This window comes from Scophthalmus maximus, chromosome 8, assembly GCF_022379125.1.
Source record: "Scophthalmus maximus strain ysfricsl-2021 chromosome 8, ASM2237912v1, whole genome shotgun sequence".
Lineage (NCBI taxonomy): Eukaryota > Metazoa > Chordata > Actinopteri > Pleuronectiformes > Scophthalmidae > Scophthalmus > Scophthalmus maximus.
The window spans coordinates 15,192,051-15,212,231 of NC_061522.1; the positions used below are offsets into that span (position 1 = coordinate 15,192,051).

The 20,181-nt window shown below is 40.5% G+C and overlaps 1 protein-coding gene across 2 annotated transcripts in view; it reads left to right on the plus strand.

Annotated features, from left to right (window-relative positions):
* The window catches only part of prkcaa (protein kinase C, alpha, a), a 108,943-nt gene that overhangs the window by 26,994 nt on the left and 61,768 nt on the right, over nt 1-20,181 (plus strand). For both annotated transcript variants that reach the window (XM_035636691.2, XM_035636692.2), the window contains exon 3: nt 17,230-17,312. In XM_035636691.2, the coding sequence (XP_035492584.1) occupies nt 17,230-17,312 (83 nt within the window). The remainder of the gene's footprint in view (nt 1-17,229; nt 17,313-20,181) is intronic.

A 20,181-nucleotide genomic window follows, 5' to 3' on the forward strand; every position in this document is an offset into this window, starting at 1 on the left:
GGGACATTAAAGTGTAATCTTTTCTCAATATTAATGTTGCACATGTTACTTTCTAGTATTCTACCGTTTTACTTTTTCCCCCACAGCAGTACTTTGATGTGACGCTTTACTTCTATACCCATATACACCCATTTATTCTTACTTTACTATAACTATTTTATTCCACGCACCCACCGTGTCTGTTCCAGGTCATGCACCTGTCTCCCTGGCTCATTTAATCTGTCCACCCGTTTCCTTTTCTCATTTTAACCTTATATGCTTGGGCTAAGTGTCTCATATTAAATTAGGAGAAATGTGCTTCTTTGACACTTTGTCAGGCTGGCAGAATTAAACACAACCCGCTCAGAGTCTGCTCATTGAGATGCAAACATGGATGAAGCCTCTGACTCACAATCCAGAAAGCTTGTCCAGCATCACCACCTGTTGACATTTCTTTTCTGTCATCACTTTCAAACCTGACATGAGGATGTATCATGGTCGCTGTCGATGGATGATGTAAGACGCTAAAATGTCTCTCTCTGTTGAATTTTGTTGGAACTGCAGAAACACCACACAGTGGTGGTTCTTCTCTCACAAACTACCTTTTGCTTGTACTGACAGCAGTGCCCAAACCTACTGTACACATCCATGTTTGATTTAGTCCTGCCATCAAGCTATGAAGTTACAACTCATCCTACAACCTTATTTTGATATATTATTTTGTTATATTATATTATTACCTGTAACACCTCTGGCAGGCAGATCTTGTTAAATTTGGAAAGAGCCAGGTTTCAGACTCACTGTTTCCCCTTGTGTCCAGCCTTTATGTTAAGATACATAGCAGCTGGCTGTCGCTTTTTATTACATCCGCCAAGGAGGTTAAGTGATCGGTTTAATATGTCTGTTTTTGTTTGCAAGATAACTCAAAAAGTTACGGACGGATTTGTTCGAAAATTTCATCAAAGATAGGTTTGGGGCATGGCAACAGCTGGGAGGGATGAAGATTAATTTTACTATGATCTACTATAGCTTGAAGTAGAAGAACAGTTGCTGTGGTTACCTGTAGTCTACTATACAGTACTGTACACACCACATTGATTCACTGTTAACTGGACTTGTGATTAATGTGCCCAGTTACAATATACAGTCATTACAGAAACCTGCCAGATAATCAAAGTATTTTATTTGAGGAAGGTGTACAGTCAATTTATAAAGTTTTTAGGAGAAATAAGTCATTTGAAGAGTTTGTTTCTTCCAACTTTCAGTCTTTGTTTTGTGTTTTGAGCATATAGCCAGCACGGAAGCAACAATTTATGATTCTGACATAAAGGATTTGTAGTTTACATGCAGTTGCAGACATTTGGCCTGAGATGTTAAAATAAGACAAATATTTTTAATGTGTTTTCAGACTGACTTCATTTTGTATCTCATCAGTAAATCCTGCAGGTGACACAGTGTGAATGTTAATCACAAGGTGTCAACAGCTGCTAGAAAACGTGAATCCGTTGGCTTGTTCAAATCTTTCTTCCATTTACAACAAGCTGTCGCATAACGTGTTAACTTTTGGTGCCTTCAGGACGCAGTCAGCTGGGAACGACACTGAGACATACTCACTCACTCTTGATGACACAGGCTCACTCTCATTCTGTGTGTGTGTGTGTGTGTGTGTGTGTGTGTGTGTGTGTGTGTGTGTGTGTGTGTGTGTGTGTGTGTGTGTGTGTGTGTGTGTGTGTGTGTGTGTGTGTGTGTGTGTGTGTGTGTGTGTGTGTGTGTGTGTGTGTGTGTGTGTGTGTGTGTGTGAGAGATGGATCCTGTTATTACAAATGTTGACATCAGGCCACCGCTGCTTTGGATCAACTCACCCTATTATTTACACATGATGAATATATGCCTCTGGTTTATCATGTTTTGCATCATGGCTCTTATCAGTGTGTGGCTCTTATCAGTGTGTGGCTCTTATCAGCTAGTAAGCAAGGCGAATATCAAAATGCCACGTCACAATTTTAAATTTGAGTTCAATTTTCTGGAGGCCTGAAGGAGGATCTGAAAATCCCAAATAAACTAAAAGCGTTTGCAACAAGTTCATGTTTTTGATCTCTTCCTCTGCAGTCGTTTTTTTCTGACCGGAGTCAGAAAAACTCTCACCTTGTATGTGGATCATTTAACTTTTTTAGGTTATTCAGTCCAAACCACAACACCGACAGTGACAGTAAGATTATTCTGCATGTAGGGATGTACTTTTTAAATTTTTTTCTCCAAACAGAGGATTTTTTGTTCTTGAATTAGTTGTGAGAGGAGCTCAAGCTCTATGATTACAGTTAACAGTTATTATTTTTTGACATCTTGAAACTGGGATAATATCTTGATGAATCTGTTTCTCTTCAACCTCACATGGAGATTTGAGCGCCTCTTTATTTCACGCTTGTTACTGACTTTTGAAGTTTTCCCAAAAGAGAAAAAATTCTCTCTTTAATTCTGCAGCTATAGTTTAATGCACATCGACTGCAGTGCTCACACTGTGTGTGTGTGTGTGTGTGTGTGTGTGTGTGTGTGTGTGTGTGTGTGTGACATGAATCAGGCTGTTTGCCACCACGCCCAGTAACCTACTATGATTATATATAGGCTCTGCAATGCAAAACCCCTGGGAGGACGGAGAGGTTCAAACCATTTTATAACAGGTGTGCGCTTTCCTTGTAGAGGGTGCGCATGCATCTGCATCTTTTTGTGAGTATCTAGTCTGCTTCAAGTCTGGCTTCGTTTCAATTATTTAATCCTACACATTCAGATTACAAACCACCGAAAGGTTAATTATCAGGAGTAGCCCTGGTGTTTTGACAGTGCGTTGGTCCAGCCTCTTGTGCAAAGCAGTTAAATGTTGGTTTGTGTTGTTGTCTTGGCTCACTTTTCTCATGGGTGGGAATACCTCATCTCTCAATGTAGCGTGGCTTATACAACCTGGACAAACTCTTACTTACTGCACACATAAAGACAGACTGTACACACAGACACACACACCCCTCTACACGCCTGAGCAATCCTCATAGACTGTACACTGTGGAGACGGACACCAACACCAAGGTCTACACTCTGCAAACACGGGAGAGAGCAGGGTCAACATTAAAAAGTCAAGGAGACGAAGAGAACAGAAACCAGACTGTAGTATTACAGATTTACATGAGGATTTTTACCATGTAATGAAGCTCCTTTTATATGTACATTCTATTTTAAACCCAGGGACTGTTATATCTGCCATCCTTCATTCCAAACCCATAGGCTATGCTTTCATGCCTGTGACTTATTGTGTGTCTTGGCCTCAGCTGACAGGAATGAAGTGTTTTCAGGCATTCTGGGGGGCGTTGGAATAATGAATTTCCGGAATGCTGCCTATTAACTATTTTTCTTTGTAATGGTGTCACAGCATTTTTTCTATTTATTGCCAGCCCTGTCTTTGAGCAAAATGTACATCCTCGAGCATGGGGTGCAGGGACATTATCAGCGATCAATGCGTTTGGCCCCATCTTGAGGTATAACTCAGCTGGAAGACATCTACCATCTATGAAGCATCAGCCTCTGAAGATGCAAGCGAGGGCAGACACCTTCTAACTTTGCAGCTTTCGATTCCGCTGTTACTCAAATCTGTGCCATTACCTCAATAGTTGGGGGTTTCTTTGCAATGGGATGCAGCAACAGGTAATGAGTAATGTATGTGTATAATTCTTCACAGGCACACTGTCATTCAGGCACATTAAAATCAAGGGTCGCAGCAGTTGTTCCATGCATGCTGTTCTGAGGCCCGGCCGCAGTGAGGGGGCCTCTTTGCTGGCTCTGTAGTTCTTGATAGGCCTGCAGTGCTTTGCTTATTAAGGCGGATGTTTTTACATTAGATGAGGCAGTTAAATGTGAATGCACACCGTTTCCCCCACTACTAAAATATTGTTTTCCCATCAAACACAAGCATTTTATCGCCGTCATTGCTGTTTTCAGAGCAGAGATAGCCTGTGAATTCTGTATACCAATTAGCACATCCAGCCTTTCTTGTGTGCCTTTTTAAAACCTGTCGCTGACAGGTGTAATTGGGAGCTGTGAGAGTTGATGAGGTGCCTTTGGACTGTCTGCCCCTGAGTTCATATTGTTTGACCTCAAAATTGCTGGTTGTGGGACCAATTTCAGCATCAAGACGCTGTCTAGAGGCACAAAGTGCTTTGTGCCTTTGAGACCAACCTTTTTATTGTCTTTTGTAGATCCACAAAACTACAGAAAGCATTTATTTCATTTCTGCCTCTGACTTTCAATCTCATGTCCTCATGTCTCTCATTCTCGTCTCTGCTTTATCCTCCCTGTATTGACCTAGAGCCCCTGATTAAATAAGTAATACTAGAAAACTGTCCACCAACTCAAGTCACAAGCTGAATAATTAGATGGGCAGATAGATGTGAAGGCCCTGACTGACGTCCGTTTTGCTTACACCTCTCCCACCCAAGCGAGATATCAATTACAACTTGGTGCCTAATGTGAACATGGCACCAAAGAGGATTGTGATTCTAAATTAAATAGACTAGGACAATGTTACTTCCTTGCATCCAAACACATACACTCTTCTAGGATGCGATATAATATCCTAAGTATAATGGGTTTTCATTTAAGTAGTGCATATTTGTAGTGTATAACACATGAATTATATTTAAGTACAGCTGCCCCTAACCTAACAAACATAATACACAAAGCACAATGAAATGAAATGAAATCCAGTGTCAAAAAAAAAGATCCAAGTCAGAATCGAACTCCATTAAAATAAATGTCTTTGTCCTCTGCCATGGCGGATGAAATGTTAGCTGCAGGGTGCTTTTTTCACCGGTCAACCTGGTATTGAGGTCTGATTTTTGGCCTTTATGGTAAAATCCTTGAATTGTAAAGTTATTTTCAATGTTACAGTGCCATTTTCAAAATATCTTTTCTCTGTCTTGATACAGAGATGTCCCTCTGTGTTAAGGTGTCACCTCTGATGGAAGAGTTTAAATGTCAGTCCCTGGTGGTGAATTATTGATGGGGAGAAAAACTGATCCCTTTATCACGAGACAAGGAAAATGTTCACATTTGTTAAACGATGACTAGAATAGATATACAAAAAAGTACAGTGACTTTACATTCAGTATATACTTTTTGTTGCTTTTTGTTGCGTCCAAATGTCAAGTTGACTCTTCTTGGGTTTGACAAAAGCTTCTTTGAGGATCTGGTCAGAGAGGGGTTTGAAAGCCAGTCAGCCATGATTGTGCCAAGCAATTGGAAATAAAAACATTGAGCTCTCTCTAAGAGAATGCAGTGTCATGCGTAGTATACAAAATATTTCACTCAAATTCTAGAGATATTTCCAATACTCTCAGTCTAAGAAATCAGTATCATCAAGTGCTTTGGACAAAACAAAAAGACCTGTGTGCATAGCAAATGGAAGACCCTGTGTGTATGCTGTGGAAAAGCTGTCCAAATAAAAGCCAGCTGTCTCCCCTCCTCATGCTTGCCTGGAGACTTAAACAGGAAGCTGGGCCCAGCCCGCCGAGCCTGCTGGGAAGAGGGCTGCATCGGTATGAGATCCTCCCCTGGAGAAACAGTGCAGCAGCTTGTGTTCAAAGGGCATTTATTTCATCTGTTCAGAGCCTGAGGTGGAGAAATATGAACTTTTACCAACAAAGTTAAAGAGACAAGGCTCTGCATGGAGGGGGATTCCACTTGTTGGGAAAGCAAGGATGAAAGAGAACATCTTTTCAAAGCTGGCATGGTCTGGCTGGTTTTCTTGCATAAATAATCAAAGGATAAGTGTGTGTGCATGTGTATTAATGTGTGAGGTCATTGCTAAGAGACCCATATCGTCCCGTCATGTGGTACAGTATGGTGCCCAGGATTGAGATGAAGTGACACTTGTCATTCCCATTGAGGAGGTTCTGGCTGTGTGCATTACTTGGGCTATAAGATATTGCAAATGCATTTAATAGAAAGGTTGTGATATGACTATATTAAGTACATCACTTGACAACAGACAAACATCTCTTATTTCATTTTGCGATGATTCCTTTTGTTGGGTCACGAATTTGGCTTTACAGCAACCTTTTTTGACATGTCATGTTGACAACACTTTGGATTCTTCCACATGCCATGGAGGTAGCCAGGTATTTGCATTCAGGCAAATCAAACAAACATGGAGGACAGTAAACATGACACAGAATAAACTGATTCCAACCAGTCAAGCCAAACTGAGGAGCTCATTATGTAAAAAAACAAAAGGGGCCACTTTGTAAGTGGCTTGGGTCTTATGTCTGACACGGACGAGAAAACCATAATTCGTTTGCAAAGACATGTCCCCAATTTACGCTAGAGAAAAGTATGAGTAATAAGTAAGTAGTAATAATGACATTTGCTGCAGTCCATCTACAGCATTCATTCCCGAAACTGCTACAAATGTATTTCTTCCACCCCAAAACATGTCTCTATGTTGCAGATTTTTGTTGTACAATCTGCTGGAGTGGTGTTTTTCACGTAAATATGTATTTTAAAAATGCCTTTCATTTGTAACAGTAGCTTTGTCATGGTAACTGACAGCCTGGATTTGCATTAGAGCACTTACAGTATTCATGCAACTCTAGTCCAGGACATCCAAGGCACTTTCTGTCATGCAGTACAGCTGGAAGTTCAGCACAACAATACACGCTGGACAGGAAGACTGCCATGTGTTTTCCCTCTAACCCCTGTCAGAATCCAATCCACTTGTTGTCCTGCAGCTAGTCTCGGGCACCATCATCCCAGTCTCTTCTCAGCAGTTTATTTCCAACATAAAGGTGTAAATATACCGTATAGTGGAACACAAAGACTATTCATCCAAGGATGATGAGCAGTTTGTTCCAGTGTGTAAAAATGACTATCTCTATGGTCACATTCCTCCAGGGCTAGGGCTGAATTCTTTAACTGACAAGTTAACTCATCATCACCATTGTCTATCTAGGTCGAAACCACGCAGGACCATCACCCTCCAAACTGACTGCCCGTCATGCGAGTTCAGAATGCCGTGTTGTTACGCAGTCGTCCCTGAAATGTTGAATTTCCTGCATCTTCTCGCCAGCACGAGCCCATTGCCGGAAGTCTATAACACCCTAATCTCAATTTATGGGAGACGGTGGCAAATTTTCAGAAACACAATATTTTCAGTGGAATTACAAAATGTAAGTCTTTTTTTTGAGTTGATGAATGTTTTCCCTGTGTTTCTCATACAAATTATATTTCTCAGTTTTACAAATATTTTTAAAGAAGCCACTAGGCTAATAGCAAGTTCATTAAAACTATAGTCGAACAGTTGACATTCCCGAGTTATTTTATTTCATAAAAGTTTGCTGGATTTTGGTCTCAGTGAATTATTATTTCATTAATGTGCTCCAGCCAGTTGGTTTTTGGAGCCCATGACTGTTTTCATTCTATTCTATTTTTGCTCCACATGACTGAGTTGTGGCAATTACGCGACGTCCTGGGGGATGTTCTTTATAATAAACAATATCCATGTCGCGGTGGTTGAGCAGACGCAGTGTGAGAGCTGGCACAAAGCCAGGTCATCCACCGATGTGCTTGAATGGAAGTGTTGAGAGTCAATAACGAAGAGGGCTGCCACGTCCACTTCCGTACCAGCTAACTTGAGATTTCTCAGTGACTCACAGAGCTGTCCTCGCTGGTGAAGGAAAGTGTTCACACCCAGTGAGCCTGCTTTCTCTTCAAGTGCTGTCTTGAACTTGTTCACTCTACAGAGCAGATCAGTGCTTAATGCTAAGTGGGAGTCTCCCACTTTGTTCCCCATAGACCTGATGGTTGTGGAGTTTATTATGTGGTTCAAATTCTTCTTGGGCGACCTTGACTTCTGCCTGTTAGATAGGAATTTACACGTTGGTTTAAAATAAAATGTGATGGCCATGACATTTATCGAGTGCTAAGACCTTACATGGTGAAGAAAAGACTCCATCAGTCCACTGTTGTATTGATCGTACATACTATCAGTCATACGTGTGCCCGAGGAGTCGTATTCAAATTCTCAAGGTCCTTGTATTCATCAATGCTCAGACTTTCTTGACCTGTTTTTCTCTATGTTCAGATGTAAATGTAATACGTGGCCAAGCATATCACACAAACAGAAAACGGAGAAATCTCCCACCTGCACGAGCCAACCGTATTCTCTTTGAGGACACATGAGATACTTTTGCCTTCAACACCGATGCCGAAGAGATTTGGAGGCTGCAACCCTGAACAATCGTGTTACTCCGTCAGTGAGGTGTACACTGTGGGTGCACATTTGAGTCCACTGTCGTGTGGAACAGTTTAGTTCTCCAGTTCATTTGTCCACTCATCATTCTAGAGGCCACTTGAGCTATGTGAATCACATTTTTTGTTTTAAAGTTGTCATTTGTGTGTTAGTGGAAAACAAATGCCAACCACCTCAGCTATGTACGGTATTCTGGAATTTCCCAGTTTGGGATCAATAAAGTACATTGTTCTATCTAACTATACTAGACATTTCTTATTACCTACTAACAAGTTGCTCCTTGGAGAAGCCATTAGTGGCTATGGAGTAATTTATGTTAAAGCCTGAAGCTGTGCAGCACACACACACACACACACACACACACACACACACACACACACACACACGCAAACACCATTAAATTGCCCATATGATGCTTTAAGGGTTTTTACCATTCCTTTAATGTGCCATTTTTTTTTTGCATGGAAAAGGTCAAAGGACCAAGTTCCAGGGCAAAGAGAGTCCTTCTCTCACATAAAAAAAATCTCGCTTCCCCCCCTCTATATGAATCTGTATAAAACTGTTACTGAACATGCAACAGTTTTACTGTGCTGTTCCTAACGTATGGCAAACAATTCACCAAACTTGCATCATTGTTTTTGGTCACAGTTGCTCATGATGCATTTTGAATAGTTATAGTTTGTCAACTATACACACTTTCCTCAGTCTTTGCCCTGGAATCTTGACATTTTTAACAGACTAATGATTAACATCCATTGCTTAGCTGTATTTTGATATTTGTATATCTATTTTTCTTATATCCAGTCCGAAAGCCCTGTGTGACGACCATTCTGTCAGCCTTTATTTATTTATTTTATTCAGCACAATGACAAATGATGAATGACTTTTTCCACAAATTAGCTGCCGACCTTTGCCATTATGGCTGATTCTAGTTGTTATACCTGTAAGGGTTGGCCACATCCTTTCATTACACTCCTTTCTTCTTCACCGCTCTCTCACACGCGTACAGTAGCCACTTTGTGTTCAGTATGTCTTGTTCTCGCGGTCTGCAAAGTACGGGCAAAGAAAACACTCATGAATATATTTTTTAAAGACATCACTTTTACAATCAACCATCCACATTTCTTGAGCTGAGCACTGATTAAGCGATTTAAATCGCTGTGATCTTTGCTATACTCAGGAGCTTTTGATGCATGGATCGATGCACAACAGAGACATTTATAGACTTTGTGCAAGGATTTTAAAATTATGACGTGATTATAATTGGACTATGATCATAAATGCTTGAAAAGAGCAAAGGAAATGAATGTATGTGGAGGAAGTCCGTCTTGTAAACAATGGTTAGACTTCAGCCAATTTGGAAACAACCTTTGAAAATGTCCTACACGCTCTGTAATCGATCGATCTCTGTCTAAGACAGTTGGAAGTGGCTTTTGTCTTTTGCGACTGTTGCAAATTCACTTTTCCTTCTTAGACCTTTGTTGTGTAAATGTAGGTCTAGAAATTCCATTGTGCAGTTATAAGAGAGGAGATCAACCTCAGCCTTCATGGCAAATGCATTCACCTCTGTCCCCGAAATCTCATATAAATGTTTGATGGAAATTTGTAATATTTCATAAGTGTTTATTGGCAAAGAATATCTGTGATGGTGCCAAATGCGGAATGGCTCAGAGTTTTGGGTATTTGAACTTCTACATGAAACTGAGCTCAGATTCATTGCATAGTCAATGTGAATAACATGATTAGTAAATGCAGCTTGAGGCCTATTTCAGTGACAAGCTGAGAGCTATGAAGCAGAATATATTTGGACTTTGCTAGAAATTCTCCCAGGTTATTGCAATATACTTCCGTAAGACTAAATGACTTGTTGAAATGGATTTTGTTTTAATAATAATTCTGCGGCATTGTAATTTAATTCACCTCAGTGTATTTTCACTTTCTCATTTTCATGTCTGCCATCTGTATGTCATTAGTTTGCAGATAGTGTATACCATCTGACTTATGACTAATGTTGATGAAGAAAGGATCATTACTCGACAAATGGCCCGATTCTTTGTATATTTTGTTTTGTGTCTGAAAAGTCGACCTCTCAGTCAGTGTGGGTGCAGCCGTTTCCAGTGGTTTTTGTTTTTCTTTGTCTTTGGAAAAGAGAAGTTTGTGTTCATAAATAATCATGGCCTTTTTTGTGCAGTTTGAGTGTTTGTTAACATTTTAAGTCATATGAGAGTAATGATTGTCTTTTCAGAAATTACTGATGGGATCTCCATGTATAGAGCATACAAATGCTACTCTCTATTTCTATAACAAGCCTTCTACCTGTTTCTCTTCTCTTCTTTGTGGAGTATGTGCTGCTTTTTAACTGTAAATACAATATACTTAATATCAGTGGTGTATACTACTAATCTGACAGGTTATTTCTCAATCTCTCTGAGGATTTTACCCATGAGTGTTGATCCTCCAGAGGAATCATGGTGAAACTTTTCCTTCTCCACAAAAGCTTGGTCTAACTTAAACGGTCCACAGGGCATACAAATACCTGTTAAATGGATGATAACATTATGTTTCTGAACTCTAAAAGATTACAGAGGAAAATTGCTAAAAGGGTTTATTCAATCGGTAAAAACTATAGAAAAGTTATTTTTTATTTGACAGTTTTTTGATGGTTAAATAACACATTTCTTCTAACTTTCAGCTGATGTGTGGTACAGTTTGTTTAAAAAAGGACCTCTCTTATGTAATTTAGCTGCACAGCATGATATGTATGTTGACACTGCACAGTCATTATCTAATTACAAATTCAGCCAACATGACATTCAGACCTCTGACTCTACACGCTGACTAAACCATGTTGTTGTTTCTTTGAAGTGGCTCTTCAGTGAAAATGTTTGGCATGATATCTAAATAGGCCATACTTCTCTGGCAAATGTAACTGTGGTCAAAAAAATGGTTGGAACAAATTCAAGCCGTGGCAAAAAATAAAGATAAAAACATTTTAAAAATAGTTCAACCTATCCCATATGAAACTTAGCACTATGTGTCTCTTCAGATTTGAAGTTGAGATCTTTGTGGATGACGGCATCTTTATTTTTGGCTTGCAGAAATTGCTGCAAGCCAACATTAGTGCAACGTGAGGGTGAGGGTTTGAACACAGTGCCCTGTGAGCCCATCCCAGCACATGCACACAGCACGCTCTCATGTGCACCCCAGATGACTGATGCACAGAGTGTTGGTAAAACTGATCCACAGGCCCACCAGGATTTGGGGGGGTGGAAACCAGACATACTTTCTTCGCCAATTCTTACACATTGTCCCTTTAACCATCCAGGAACAGAGCCAACATAAACAAATCAGTGATAAAGCTGAACCGTCGCTCTCTCCTGCTTTCTGTAATCTCAAAAGTAAAGGACATACTGTAATTATTGAGAATAAAATCACTCGAGTTCTGCCAAGGCTTGATATAAAGCATCTTTAATCATTCAGTCATACAGATTTGAGTTGATCCACTTAATGCACTTATTGGCATGGCAATTGAGACCTTTTTTTCCGTCTCAATTCCCCCCAATTGATTTTAAACACCAGTATTGTGGATATGGAAACAACGAAATATCCAAGATGTTAGTGCAAACTGTTCTCTGATTTGACATACCGACAGTCAGTATAAACAATACAAAATAACAAGAATATGAACCAACCCTCACGTCCATTGTTCCCTACTCAACCTCCACATACTCTTTAACCTTTCCCACCCACATTTCCAAATTCCTTTCTCTCCTCCGGACAATAAGTGAGGGGAAATTCTCTAATGGTGACGATTTATATACATACATATACATATGTAGTAGCCGCATTCTGATATTCATTGAGGCCTTCCAAGTTTTGTCAAAGGATTTTAAAGGATTTGCTGGACTATACGGTGATCACGGTTATTTACTGTAGCATTACAAAAATGCCACTGGAGAGAGAGTTCTGCCTAAAAGTAGTGTTAGAATGACTTTTTGATTTGACTCATGTTTTTCATTACGTGAGTTATAATTGACAAGTTATTGACTACGACACAGTTAAAAAAAATAGAACCGTTTAGTAGAATATGGTTCCATTTATAGACACTATTGTAATAAGTGTCCCCTACCTGTCTGTGGTGGTGATATGATTTATAGATAGAAAATATTTCTGTCAGAAAATTATTAGTTTTCTAAATGAAGGGATGTGAGATTGGATTAAACCCCGTATGAACCTTTATTTCAATTTTAATTTGTCGAGAATTCATTTACATGATCTTGAAAAACAAGTGGCCCTATTTGTCTCCCTTTCTCCCTTATTTTCTGTGCTCATGTGAACCATCAGGCAGGGTCTCACCCCCATCCCTGCCTGTGAGGGTTCTCAGTTCCCTCCTCTGAAGCTGCAATTTGTAATATAATACATGTGTTTGCCAAATAAGTAGATCACACTGCTCTCAAGTGGCAAGATAGGCATGTGTAACGTTATCAAGCTGCGATTATAAACCTTTATCCGAGCCATTACCATTTATTTTGTTTTCTCTTTGTCAGATCTAGATAGTTCGTGTTTAATGATTTTATTCCCATTCACCTTGTCATGACTGCGGGGTTTTTGTTTGGTTACTGTCAGGGAAATGGTTTAGTCATCCAAGTAGAGAAAAGAACCACAGGGAATAATGAAAGGTCCGCTGACTGGGAGGAGAGGCTTTTGTGATAGTTAGATCTAAAAGCTTTCTCTCCTACATGTTCTTAGTTTTGTTGAGGTACCTTGGGAATATGTCACATACACATACATGCAAGCTGTTGAATAAAAACAGGTCAACTTTCTCGTTTCCTGCCTGTATTCAAGACAAATCTCCAGGAAATAGCTCCTGTAAATTGTGACCAGGAGAGAGTGGGAGTGAACAATGTCATGTGTCTGGGGAGGAAAGTGATTTAGTTTTTTTAAGTTGTGCTGGAAGCCAATAAGTATTGTTCTGAAAACCCTCATAATGCTCCTGTATAGAGAAAAAAGGTCAGACGCAGTGTTTTGGAAACACCACAAGTGAGCCCCTGTCCTCTCTCAAAGGTGACTCCTCTGTTTTCAGAGATAACACATTACATCCATCAAAACTCATTTCTCGCAGGAACTAAGAAAATGTTTGTCGGGCTCTTGTATCAAATTGTTAGTTCCCAAAGTCCAACAGCTATTAATAGAAGCTGACCACTCTGAGCCTGATGTCCTCCATGTCTATTCTGTTATGATGCTGTACAAGCGTTAAAAGTCTGTAGCCATCCTGATGGTGTGCTAAGACAAATCAGCTTGATGAATAGACTCACTGGTGAAAAATAAAGCCTGTTATCCTCTCACAGTCATACAGTTGCAGTGAAGCTGGCTTGGTGCCTTGGCCTCCTAATGGAGGTGTTCCTCTGAGACGGCGTCAGAGGTGATGAATGTGTTGAACCTTTGAGTGCTGCCCGAGGACAAGACTGCTGGGACAACTGATCACAGCCAGTGGAGCCCTAATGAGCAACAGCAGAAGACAGTGTGCTTCGACCTCCTTCTTCTTGCATCCACTGACCTCCTTCTTTATCTCCCTGCCAGCAAACAGTGATTTTGGTATTTGGATTGACCAATTTAAGCCGTGCAGCATATTTGTGCAAAGAGGCAGGAATCGGAGAAACACAACGTGTACAGCTCATAGGCACCAATAGAGTGCCAAAATAGAGCCTACTCGAGCTCCGACTGTTACCAGACGTGGTTTTTGTTTAGCACATATGTTTTGTATTTTGTGTGTATCAAGACATTGAATACAATGCAACAACACAGCACTGCTTTCTACTGGCCCGCAGTGATCTGGTTTATATCCGACTCATGCAACCTTATTTAATAACCTCTTTTGAATACACTGAAATCCGCTGCTGCAAAAGAGGTGATGTGTTAAACACACTGAGGAGCGGTGTCACTGCTTTGTTTGGAAGACATACCAAAAAAAAACTAGGTGTGATAAGAAAACCGGAATAGAGCTTGACTGACAAGAAAACTATTATCCTCGCAGGAACGCAAATAATGGAGGACAAAGACAAAGGTTTGGTGTTGGCTGTGCTCACTGTAACATCCTGTCTATATCTGTAGCCCTTTGGTCTTCAAAGAGGGAATTTGAGGGGACTGGCACTACCATCAACTATTTACTCCCATATGAATTATGGAGGGACTGAATCATTGAGATTCACGACCCGTCTGGTTTGTGGGTTGGCGGTGGTGTGAGTTATGGGTCATGGTTTCGTGTTGATTATTGACCGCTCTGACTGATACCTCCTAGGAGGCATGAATGGATATGATCAGCAATTTTGATATAGTCTGAGGCGGGTTTCTTGGCTTGAATACATAACTGGGTAAGTGAACTGTAGCATATTTTATCTTTATTTATATATCTTTGACTAAAAATGATTAATTTTACCATCGTAACAACAGTGCTGCATTTCATCAATTCCCTTACCCGTGAATTCAAGACAGGGAAAGTGGATTTTCTCCAGAATGTCGGCTGCTTCTATGATTCATTTCACTCAGACTTGAGTGTGTGTGGGGGAATGTTTGCAATTGGAGACAAAGTGTTTTAAGGATCCAAAGAGAAAATGTGTCTGGAGATAATTGGCATGGACTTGGCTGGTGCTGCCAAGTGCTTAAAAAGTGTCAAATATTCAAATGCATCATTTGCAAACCATATTAATCAAATATTCATGATGCACTCAGCTATGACACCATTGAGGCTGATGTTCTGACAGCCTTTGTGCAAAACTCAAAAGGCGAAAACCTATGTAACTGGCATCTGGAGCGGAAATCCAAGCAGTTCTGTTGGTGCTGACCAATCACTGTCTGTGACACTGTTAGTTTGGATTGTTTAATGTGGTATGGGACTTGAGGTACTTGTTCACTGTCAGATTATTACCTGCTGTAGGCACACTTCCAGTTTAGAGAACCAGGCAGGAATACCTGCACAGAAGCTGAGCCATGTAATACTGTGGATGGGGCTGGCAGCAAAAATGTACTATAGCCACTTTGAAGAAATGCCCAATGTCCGATTTGGGTGTCTGCCTCCCACGTCTACTGTGAAAATACTGCATGCACCGTTAGGTACATGTGTCTACATGTTCTGATATATAATATTACTGACATAGTTTCCAGTATTTTGAACGAAATATAGTAAATTTATTTCTCCATGTTTTATTGTATTGTGCCAGGGTTTGATTTTTGCCATTTCTCTGCAGAACATTGATGCTTCTTGTAGCTGTGGATCCGTTGATATTGATTTTTATGCAGAGAGCTGACTCAAAAATTATATGAGTGACTTTACGGAATGCTAACAATGTTCTCCTTACTGTGCAGCAATCTGTCTACAGTCAAACAAGCTGAACTACTGCATGTCTGTATACAGCATGCGTGCAAGGAAGAACAGACATAGCATAACAACAATATCTATGTGTGATACACATGGCAAATTAGTGAATATTAACAGAACAGACGATGTTTCATCAGCTTCGCCAATGATTTTTGCAACCATTTCAAAATGATAACCTGTGGCTCAGTTTATGATGTACTCTACTCAAGTAATATTTTATAAATGGCAGATGCATTGGAGATAATGCACATTTTGAGGAGACAGAAACGATTCCCTGTGTGAGTTAATGACTTATGCACAATACTTGGTCATATAAACCGGATTAATGAGCCACATTTCAGTAGATTTGAATAACGTTTTTTTTGGAAAAATATGTAATTGCTAAGTATGACAAGTTGGCCATGCTAATGGGGTGTTACATTCATGAATAGCTCTTTTTATTCATGATGGTAGTGGAATCAGCTCAATGACAGGACAGATGGCGAATGGATATGCTGGGTTTGACACATGACAAAACAAGTCAAATGTAATAACTGAGTGAGGACACATTAACGGGTATTTTAACTGGTAGAAATATATAAAGTTTGAATGGACCAACCACTGCATGTATAGTACCTGTCAATCAACTAATGCCTGGGTGTCAGTCTGCTCTGTCATGGTCATAGCTCATCTTAAGCACTCACCTATTTGTGCTTGGGTGGAGCTGTTTGAGAGGGAAGGACAAGAGGTGATGCGCAGGTGGATGCATGCGCGAGAGACACTGTACATTGCTCAGCTCCACTGTAGTTTCACTCACCGTAACGGCCGCTGAAACTGTACAACTGAAAGTAAATCAAGTTGCTGGAAATGCATCACATCACTAATGCAACTCAAGCCACTAATGGAGTCTGCAGGGTTACTCGGTGGCAAGTGAAGACTATCGAAAACCACCAATTCAGATGCTTTCATCTCATGCCGCAAGTGTCGGCCTTGAAAGCACGAAGTCCTAGGACGAAAGGGAGTGGCACTAGTGTCTATCAAAAGGAGAGAGAAGCAGAAAAAAAAACACTCACCAAGACACATTGGTGGTGAACAACTGTCTCACATGCAAGGAAAGAAGAGTGATAATACACAGCCACACTCAGTGGCCTGGGTGCGTGCGTACGTGCATGCTTGCTGGATGTGTTCAATATAGATACATATTCAGTAATTGTGTCAGTCTGTGGATGTGTTTGTTTGCATTGAGCGTGCGTCATGTGCACACAAAAGTGTGAGTGTGTGTGTGTGTGTGTGTGCCTCAGCTCCTGTCATGTCAGTGAGGAGGTAGCACTGTACTGTAAAATAAGAACAGTCGGCCTGCAGGCTGGACTGGCCATCTGGACACATGATAAGGAGCCTGGCCCAGATACCAGCCTTTTTCCCCCCAGTCCTTCCCTGTGTAATCAGATTTCTGTATCTTTCTGCTGTCCATACACATTTCAATCAACAATCATACTGTATTTTAACCATGTCACTCTTTCTCTCCTTTTCCTGTCTTTGTCTGTCTGTCTGTGTATTCCGTTGTCCCTGAATCTCTGTCTCTCTTCCCACTCTTCTGTTCCTGCAGTTTGCTGTTTTGTGGTCCACAAGAGGTGCCATGAACTTGTCACCTTCTGCTGTCCAGGGGCAGATAAGGGGCCCGACACAGACGTAAGTAACCAAAGCCCATCTGTAGCCTCACACGTTTGTTGGTGAGGGGGTGCCTTTCCTTTTCTTCAACATGCAGGCCTGCCTCTTTTCCAAACACAGTGTCTCTCTTTGCCGTAAAGATGTCATGCATTCTCGTTGTTTTATGAAGTTGCAGCAGGTCTGTCATGATAACTACTTTTTGTTGGACGACGTATTGTCCAGGAAATTATTGCGATAAACAATATTATTGTAATTTGAATGGAATTTTTTTGCTACTTAATCATGTGAGCGTGCAGTGTAGGTCTATTGGTGGTTGCCCGTGCCAGTCACTGCCCTTCTTCCTCAGAGCAGATGAGAGGATAGAAGCAGTGCAACTGGCTGGAATGTTGTTGACATTCATTCTTATGTCAACAAACATGCATATAGATACAATGTCTATTATCAAGATGAATACATGATTGAGTTCATGTTCATGTGTCTTACGATGAGTCGATAATGTAATCATTGTTACAGGCCTAGTAACGGACTGTAGCACAGGGGGCATAAGAAAACTGAAACTTGCCCTGACAAGCATCATTCCTCGAGCAGCAAATGACTGCAATTTCAGTTTGAACAATGTCTATATTGTTAAAAATTAGCTCTTTTTTAAATGTTACATTAATAATGCCAGCAAAGTGTCTTTGTTTCAATAGATCTAAAGAGAGATTCAACCTTTTACTCTGATAGCATCTTTCCAAAAAAGTTCATTCAGATGTTCAACGAAGAGAATAATTTTAAGATTATTCCCTCCCTGTGATAATACCTCCTGCAATCAGTGTCAGCTCCAAACTGCAGTTGTGACTTGATAGATGCTGACAGCGGACCTTCATCCGTTGAAGGATTATGGAGTTTAATGGTGTAACTCAAAATTATAATTCAAATCCATGCAACAGGATGGAGCTCAAACAAAAGCAGATTGGCAGAGTAATAGGAATGACCTGATCTGGCCCCGGGAGACAGATGGGAAATGGAGGAGTGGTGGCCAAAACCAACACAACTACATCTGTCTTGGCCTCCCTACTCGCTGAAGTACCAGCTGACTGCACCACCATCTGCAGTAACTGTGACGGCAAAACTAAAACCAGGTTCTTGATAGAACCCGTCCAAATTTACTGAGCAGCATTCATTTTCTGCTGAATAATTTATTCTTGATATTAAACTAAAAAGCTGCTTTAGCAATTATGTCGCTTTAGATGCTTGATAAATATCAGCTTCTGTGTTTCACGTTATCTAAGGTCTCAGATTTGTCTCCTCATTGGCTGCTAGTACCACCTATCAACTACTGCTTGACTGCTTGATAAGTGTGAAACTTCAATTACATGCCCGCTTGCCTGCCGTCCGTGCATCGACTCAGCGTTACAGCAGAACAGCCTGGTCTCTGTAACTTGAGATATGTCAGTGTGTCATTCAAGATCATCAGCCCAGACTCTTTAAATAGAGCTTGACACGGATGACACGGAAGCCGTGACGGCAGAAAATAGTCTGAGCTGGGAGACTCTTGATTTGAGCTTGCAGTGAAGCTCGGGGTGGTGAAGGAGCACCGGGTTCATCGTGAACAAGACTGTTGACCTTTAGTGACCTTTGACATCTTTTGTATGGATCTTTCCCAGTTTTGTTTTGCACTGAATGCAGGAAAACAGAATTTCCACATTCATTCCAGTGTTGCATTAGAAGTATATATAGTGTATTAAATGAAAATTGCAAAGTTACAAACATTAAATGTATTTAAAAGGATTTCTTTTATCTTTGACCATCAAAATCATGATCACCATCATCGTGATAAGCACTGTTGCCTCATAGCGAGAAGGTTCAGGGTTTGAACCTGCCATTCAACCAGGGCCTTTCTGTGGAGTTCACATGTTCTCCCACATGCCACCGACTCAAACCTCTGTGCTTTTAAAAATGCATATAACATATAACATATAGTATGTTATCTCTTTTCTTATGAAAAATATGAAATGCCTCCTTTTAAAACACATATAATTCCGTGCACATAGCAGTACTGTTGCCAGGGACAACCACACATATTACATGGCTTTCTGTGTCCCGGGTGTGCAGTTCAGAAAGGCAATAACTCCCGTGGCCAGCAAATATCCTGAAGAATCTGCAGTATCTTGGCTACATGCATTTTATGGCTCATGTCTGTGTCATAACTCCCCTACTGAAAGAAACCACAATTTGAATGGCAATCCACATGACACAGTGTAAGTATTAATTTAACTGAATTGCAGAAAATGTAGGGAATTTTTATCAAGAGGTATTAAGATTGAAATATTTTTGTCTCTACACTTTTTTTGCACAATTGCTAAATAATCTATGTAAATGTGATTGCATGTGAAATGATGTGGCGTCAACACATTTGTGATCGTTTGTAGCAATCTGTAATATTATCACTTGTAAGCACCTTCCATGCTAATAAGAATTAGTCTGATTAAAGCATTTCATTTTACTAAATGTTTTTGTTCGGCTACCAAGTGTAATGTACCGGCAGCTTTAGTAGGTTCAGTGCTTTACAGGACAATCCCATCAATAATGCAGTTGCTTCCCGCATCACTACAGGTGCTAAGCAGATGAAACTGAGAAGTTTGTGTGAGCGAGTGGCTGCTGCATTGTTGATGCTGTACACTTTACAACTGCAGAACATATGACCCAGGGCAATCTGCATCTCTTTTTGCACTGATTTGTGCTCAACACACTCATGCATGCATGCATGCACGCACATGCACACACTTGCAGAAAAATCAACCCCTATCCTCTCGGGGCTGTTCAGTGCACTGATAGCTGTGACAGCGTAACAGAGTTAAGCATCAGCACGATGGCCTTTCCGTCTGCTCTGCTTGGAAACATACAG